We start from the raw sequence: 8,344 nt of genomic DNA on the forward strand, positions 1-8,344 counted from the left end.
ATACATTACTGAACTTCACACTAACATGTACTACATACATTACTGAACTTCCCATTATCACATAAAAAAAATGACAAGATTATAATGAGTGCCTAAACTAGAAATCATTTGATTTTGTCTTTCTCCTCCCCAAACTATTTGAGGGTTAAAGATCAAGGGTTACCCTCTTGGTCAGGGTAAATATATGTTTAATTATTTGTACTATAGATAATCATATTTCCTTGCACTTGAGTACATTTTAAACCTGACTTAAAAGTCTTTTTTCCCTAGTTTTTTTTTTGAGTAATGTGACAATCACAATATTAATGACAACATCAGCAAATTCAGAAGAAAACTTTGGTAAGTTACAACAACAATTATTGGAGAATTTGTATTTTGTTTTTTAGGTTAGTTTACCATCTTGGGCAAATGAAAGTTAAAGTGTGAGCAACATATTGATCATGGTCTCCTTATTTCTTGACAGATATCAAAGTAATCCAAGTAAGTAATCATATTTCACTCTGAGCAATTTTTCTTTAAAGTCTTACAAACTGCACTGCAAAAGATTCCTGTAAATAAGAAAAGGAGCTTTGTAGCAACTAGGTAACTAGAGCAAGCTTTGACAATGACGCTTGTGGCGGAGTCCAGCATCTTCCTGAGGAGCCCTGACTTCCTTTTCCACTGACTGAGAGCTTAGAGAAGTAATAGCCAGAGAATTCTAAAAATCACACCCTACATAAAAACCAAAAATGCAAATTAAAGCCTATCAATTTGGCAAAGTATACAGAGACACCAATGATGTCACAACTCCATGAGGCAGTGGTCTCATGAGGCAATGGGGTAGCATTTAGAGCATCAGTGGGGTACCCATCCTGGAAAGCAAACTGGCCATGAATAGTGAGGCTCTTTAGAAAGTCCCACTCTGCCCATTACGAATCGTCCTTCTAGGACCACATCTAAATCCCCATCCGATCAGAATGAGATCTAAATATAATATTCAAAGAGTATTATTTGTAATATTGAAAAGCCACAAAATTTAATGGTTGGCAGTATGAAAGGGCACACAGAACGGAACATTATATAACAGCATTACTATTTGGTGAACTGAACTATTGTATAGACATTTAAATGACATATTTCAAAGAAATACCTACTGTCTCCTGATTTTAAAAGATACCATGTGTAAAAGGAATGATGAAATTTTACATATGGTATTCCATTTTTGTTACGTTTACTCATTATTATATAATAAATACATGTGCTTATGGACAGAAAACTATACAAAGTATTCATGTTTGTAAAGAACATAACAAGTAATTTAAAATTCTTAGTATAACATGGACATCATAACATGTTAACCACACTGAAAACCACAAATGTTCTCCCACTACTCATGGAAAGCTATAGGCATTATTTCATCTGTTGATCAGTCTAGGTTATGGGCATTACTTGGTTGTGATTGAAGCTTCTTTCTTTATAGCTGGACATCAAATTGAATGGTTAAGAAGAGGGAGGGGAGGCAGAGGGAGGGAGTGAGAGGAGAGGAGGGAGGTGAACTGTGGTCAGGATGTAAATAAACGAATAAATTTAAATAATTTAAAAAATGCCTATTCAAAGTTAGGCATTAAATGAGAAGAAAACTTTGAACTTCTCTGAGCATCTTTATTCATTTTATTTTCTTTTTCATGTGTTTACAGATGCTGATTTTTCCTCAGCTCAGTTTTGTTGAAATCATACTAAATAAAATATTAATTCTATAAAAAAGAGAATATTAAGGAAATAAAAGGAATTTCTTAAAGGACTTTGGATCTTATAACGTGACTAAGTGGCAATCAATTAGCAGCTTGGTCTATCTAGAATTCAAATGGAAATTTTACCTTGTGATAATTCAAAATAGACATTTAAAAAATCAATATTTGGATAGAGAAACAGCTCAGTTAAAAGAGCTTGCTGCGATTCCAGAGGCTCTGGACTCAGCTCCCAGTACACACTCACTCAACCACTTGTAACTCCAGCTCCTGAAGAATGATGCCCTCTCTGATCTCTGTGGGTATCACAGACAGGTGGCATACACATATGCACATATGCATAAAATAAAGGTAAGTTTTTCTTAAGGATCAACCACTTGTCCACAGGAAAGTCAATCTTCTTAGTCGTGCATTTTTTCTTTTCAATTTACTTCAAAAAATTTGCCAGGTTTAATCATTTAATGGCAAAATATCTACCCTCAGAGATGAATATATTTTAATAGGAAAACCAGACAATAAATGTGGAAGACAAGGTAAGTTCACATGTTGATGCCATGTTAGGCTGTGTTACAGAGTTTAGATTTTATTTATTTTATTATGAAATCATCGGATGCCTTTAAGCATGTAGCACTTACAAACTCAAATACTTGGGAGGTGGGGACAAAACCTCCATCTGAAAATAGGCAGCAGACAGGGACATGAGCACAGACACGCACGTGCACACACACACATACACACACACACACACACTTAAAACAGCCACCACCCCTTCCCCAGCTCCTATGATTCCCAACAGGTCATAGTTTGAACACTTGTCCCCAGCTAGCAGTACTGTTCCAGGAAAACTGGAGCCTGGCTGATGGACTGGGGCCACCACAGGCAAGTCTTTGAAGGTTCTACTCCAGCCGCGGCTGGAGCCCACTCTCTCTTTCTGCTTTCTGATCTCCTGTGAAGCGGGAGAAGCCTCCTTCCTTAGCATTGCTGTCATGTATTTTGGTCACAGAGACACAAAAGAAACAAACATCTTATTTCACTCCAGATTTCTAATCTCACATCTATAACTGCTTCTTGTGCAGCCTTCTGGAAGATTTCAATGTGCACAAGAGAACAGATGTGTTTCTTCTGCCACGAATGTCTTTCCCATTCTTTCCACTCATACGCTGGACGTCTTACTAGGTGAGACTAGTGGCCTACCCCATGTTGGGCGCGCACACATGTGCATCACGACTTGAACCCAGGCCCTTGTACCTGCTAGGCAGCTACTTTCTCCTGAAGCTACGCCCAGCCTCCTTTCACTGGTTTACTTAATGGCTGCCATGGTTTACAGTGGTTTATTTCAGGGCTACCATGGTTTACAGTGGTTTATTTCATTGTCCTCTTCGATGTGCATCATTACTGTTTTCCATTAGTTTTCCGATTTTGAACACACTACAACTAATATTGCTGAGCTTTGTTCTTCGTGAACACATTTGTGTAGGGGGCACAGAGATCTCTGTGCTCCCAGACACATGCTAGGGGAGCCTGCAGTGTTAGCACACAGAGTTGTTCCTTCAAGAAAAGAAATACAAAACAGTTTTCTGCCCAGAAGGCTGCAGCAGGTGGGCCTTCTAGCCTGGTGACCTCTGTGCAATCTGTGTGGCTTGGAGACCTTCCAGCACCGGACCCCTCCAGACCATTCTTGTAAACTTGTTTTTCTCATCAGTCTGTAGAACCTAGCTTTATCAACAGTGCCACATGTCCTTTACCAGGAGTTTGGATGCAATTATGTCTGGGCAGTATTTAGCTTACTTTGCTCCTCGGAGACTTAGGTATGCTTCGCTGGCATGCAGGATTGAGTTAGTCATCACAAGAACAGTTTTCACCAGACTGTGCCATGTTTAAATAAGTAAGACTCAGGGTCAGACTTTCAAAGTTTGAACCAACAGTGGCTACTAGGCCTTCTTGCCTCCCACAGTCTGTCTCTGCTTTCCAATGAAGATCAGAGATCCCTCGCACATATGGGAGAAAAAGAATGTTGGAGGTGTAACTGTTGAATCCAAACACGTGTGCAGTGTCTTCTGTCTTGAGAGAGGGTCCCTGTCAACGATGCAGAACTGCACCGGCTCCCACTGCCTCCAGTGGCAAAGCTGCTGACTCATCTCCCTTATTAACAATGGACATGGGTGGGTTCCTTACAGTTAGATTCTTTTGTTTTTGTTTTTAAATTTATTTAGCTTTATTTTATGTGCATTGGAATGAAAGTGTCAGATCCTCTGGAACTGGACAGGTGTAAGCTGCCATGTGGATGCTGGGAATTGAACCCGGGTCCTCTGGAAGAGCAACCAGGTGCTCTTAACCACTGGGCCATCCCTCCAGCCCTAAAGTTAGATATTTTATGTTTTAACTTGTGGTATTTGCAAATAAGAGAGCCAAGTACATCCCCATGAACTCAATGGATACTACAAATATTTCCTGTATAATTAGATTATTTATAGTCTTTACCCTATATTCTATAAGGCACTTGAAAGAACATTTAATAGTTTATGCAATGTTTTAAGAAATAAATATGTTTCTTTGTAACATTCATAGAATATTTTAGTTGATTATCAACACCTAAGAAACACCCAACAAAATACTGTAATTCCTGGAAGTATTTCATTTCCTGTGCTTTTACCCACATCTCTCTAAGTCAACTTTAGATTGAAAATACTTATGCTAATATGCTAGGGGAACTCCTATGTTAATAAGCAAGTTAGAAGCAGCAACTGAAAATGAAGAAATCCTGATCTTTTTTTTTTTTTTTTTTTTTTATTTTCGAGACAGGGTTTCTCCGTAGCTTTTGGTTCCTGTCCTGGAACTAGCTCTTGTAGACCAGGCTGGCCTCGAACTCACAGAGATCTACCTGCCTCTGCCTCCCAAGTGCTGGGATTAAAGGCGTGCGCCACCACCGGAAAATCCTGATCTTTAACTGACATCTGAGTACCAGCCACCTCATCCAAGCTCTCCTTTAGATCTAGATGAAAGAACAAGAACATCGAACCCTAAATCAAACCTGTGTAGAAAGAATAACAACATCGATCTTTCACTGACACATGAGACTCTCTTTTTCCACTTTACAAGTCAATTTCACAGAACCCTGGAGCAGTCGGTCATGGGCTGGCGGGTAAGAGCTTACCTGGTCTATGTAAAAAGCCGTGCCAGCTCGGATCTCCCGGCGCTGTTTGAGGTCAGTTTCAGTGGTGTCTCTTGACAGGGCAATGTATTCCACCTCTCGTTTGGTCAGTTCCTGTAGAACACAGAGCAAAATTATTCCAGAGCTAAAAATCAAACTATCATCCTACAATTTAGACTATTCAACAAAGTCACTGCCTAGAGAAGAGCATTATAACTATAATTATGAATTGAAAATATTTTGAGTCTTTGAAAATTTTCAATAAATTAGATACCAAAATATACAAATGCCAGGTATAATGGGGCTTGTCTTTAATCTCAGCACTTGAGAGGCAGAAGCAGGTGGATCTCTGTGAATTCAAGGCCAGCCTGGTCTACATAGCAAGTTCTAGGCTAGCCAAGGCTACATAGGAGACAATGTCTTAAAACTTCCCACACACATGCACACACATTACATAAGAGCACACATACTTCACATAAATATACACAAACACACACGTGTGCTCACACATATACACATACATATGTATACATATATAAACACATTTGCTCACAGACATTGCATACACACACAAATGCACACACTGTGCTCACATACACGTACACACACATCCTTAGAGCTTCATTTTTATTGTACTCCATCCTACTACTTAAGTAACAAGAATCAAAATTGAATCCTGAAAACCTACATTTATCCTGTTGAATTCTTTTTCAAATATCATGAATAATTATTGGGCAATTTTCCTACAAGTCATAACAAATTTTATAAGTAATATTTAACTTTTTTAAAGTGTGGTTACAATTCATTTACTCCATTGACCAAGGTTTGGCAACTGAACACAACATTATTGTTCAATACCTTACCAAGTGTGAAACAAAGACTAGACATCAACAGCTGGAGCAGATGGAAGAGAAGGAAGAGGAAACTAAAGCAAAGGGAGAGAAGAAAAACCTATCTAGTCCCCCAAAACATTATGTGATCAAGGGGGGCAGAAAGACATCTAGAATATACCATCTCAGAGCAGTTTACCTACTTGGAGAACAATGTTGTCGTAACCTAACAACTGGATGCATTACCCTTGCTTTTACAACAGTGAATTAGGAACAGTGACACTCTCCAATCAAATAAAGGGTATAATAAACTTTTACTAATCAAAGAAATTAATTTACTTAAGGATACAGGGAAAGGTTGACAGATCATGTCATTACTGGAGAAGGAGCTTTTCACTCAATGGGATTGTATTTCCTTGCAACTTATCCCTGTTACATTAATGAACAATACTTTATTGTCATTCAGTTCTTTTAAATTTCTTTGTTCCAGATTGCCATAATTTCAAGTTTAACAAAAAAGAGACAAACGTTTAAAATAGAGAAGATGCATAATCATAAAGATGTAATAATATCAAATGATATTTTCCTATTCTAGAATACAGTAATTCTCTTCTTTTAGCAGATACTTACTTCCTGCTTCCAGAACACATCACTAATAACATCATGTCTGCTTCTTTAAATGGCTGAACGTAACTCCCTTCCTAAAACCCTTTCATTTACAATGATTGGCAAAGTGTGTGTGTGTGTGTGTGTGTGTGTGTGTGTGTGTGTGTGTGTGTGTGTGTGTGTAGACTTGTCAGGCTAACCTAGAACTTTGATTCTCCTGCCTCTGCCTTTTAAGTGCTGGGATAAAGGTGTGCACCATCATAACCAGCACCTCTTATTATCAAAGAGCACCACAGTTTCATCTTGAACTACTAACCTCAGTCTTGATGGTCTCCTTCAGCAGCCAAGCACCAGACACTACTTCATGAAAACAGGAGGGAACACGCTCTCATACTGCGCCAGAAGAGGCAGCAGAAGGCAGCTGAATCGTTTTAAATGATCTAAATTCTTCTTTAATATCACAGACAAGTAACAAATTATCTATCAATTTGTATTAGCTTCAGCAAGCTTGCTCCCAAAATGTTATCCACTCAGGACATTACCAAGTGAAGACTCTTACATCTGGTGACAACAGTATTCACTGAAGTTTGCAAGGTGGCAGGGCAGTATTGAGTTGTCATATATGTTTGGCTACTTCAGATCTATTTTACCACTTGAAATTTGGGGGTAACAGTCATGTGGCTTCACACTTGCAGTCTTACATTGCATTGTTAAACTAAATCCCTATGATATCTTAGCCCTCTCATTCCACATTTCTAAGAATTTCAAAGCCAGGACAAAAACAAAATCTCAATGACATATCATAGTCTTTGAAATGAGTGGGGGAAAGTACCTCATTCTTAAACAAGACACTTTCGCCTTGTGTGCTCAGGACAATGCTACAGGGTCGGACACACCTCACAAACTGACTCTGGGCATGGATAAAAGAGATGAAAGTTATAGGCCAGTGGGGGTTCTGTGTCTGATTTGTCTATTTCACTTTTCTTCTTCCTGCCTCATAAACATTATGAAGTTCTAAAGGAAATTTGGGGCTGGAGAGAGGGCTCAGCAGTTAAGAGAGTTCTGTGCTCATACAGAAGACTGGAGTTTCACAACCTCCTATAATTCCAGCTCCAGGAGACCTGATGCATCCTCTGGTCATGGGGAGCATTCACATGTGTGTCCGTGCACACACATCACACACACAAAAAAAAAATTTAAATGAAAGATAAACTAAATGTGCCACTGAGATAAAGCATATAAAACAGATTTCAACAACAAAGAAATCAATTCTTCAATTATAAATAACACAAGGAAGTTTTAACAAGAGGAGTTTTTTTACATTCTAAAAAGACATTCAGAACACAACTTCATCTGAGGTGAATCATTCTTGCCTAAATCAGGAAAACAATGTCTATTAATACTGACAGGATAACAGAAAGGCCTTTAAATGTTCCTTTTGGCATTGAGATCTAAAGATTTCAATTCACATAACAGTTTTCAAAGAACTAGCATTATACAAGAGAACAGTGTCAAAGAGGTGAAATGGCGGCTCAAGTCTAACTCCATCATTTCCTAGCTAAAGACTGAGTGAAGATCGAGTGGATCGGCCAATCTGTGCTCATTTGTTTTCTCACCTATAAAAGCAGTATGTAGCCACGGCATTAAAAATGTCCTACACCTTGGGTCCCCTCTAAAAACCACACAACTTCAAAACCTCAAAGGAACTGCTTCGTCTTTTAAGTTGTGAGCCTGTGATAAGGAAATATTCCCTGAGTAACACAGGAGAAAGAGCTGTAGTGTTGGGTTTTACAGTCTCAGGGCTGCTGATTCTATCTGCTCACTACTCACTGCCTCGGTTTAGATTTCTTTTCTTCTGAAAGTGGAAGGCTTTCTAGTTACAGAACCAGAAAAAAAAGTGTGTGTGTGTGTGTGTGTATGTGTGTGTGTGTGTGTACATACATACATCTATATCTATGCAAGCTACTATATATATGTATATACATCCATATATATGCAAGCTACTATATATGTGTATATACATCCATATA

The 8,344-nt window shown here is 38.6% G+C and overlaps 1 protein-coding gene across 1 annotated transcript in view; it reads right to left on the minus strand.

Moving 5' to 3' along the window:
* The window catches only part of Vwa8 (von Willebrand factor A domain containing 8), a 317,895-nt gene that overhangs the window by 264,849 nt on the left and 44,702 nt on the right, over nucleotides 1-8,344 (minus strand). The window contains exon 5 of the mRNA XM_005370880.3: nucleotides 4,882-4,992. Coding sequence (XP_005370937.1) covers nucleotides 4,882-4,992 — 111 coding nt within the window. The remainder of the gene's footprint in view (nucleotides 1-4,881; nucleotides 4,993-8,344) is intronic.

This window comes from Microtus ochrogaster, unplaced genomic scaffold (genome assembly GCF_000317375.1).
Source record: "Microtus ochrogaster isolate Prairie Vole_2 unplaced genomic scaffold, MicOch1.0 UNK88, whole genome shotgun sequence".
Taxonomy (NCBI): Eukaryota; Metazoa; Chordata; class Mammalia; order Rodentia; family Cricetidae; genus Microtus; species Microtus ochrogaster.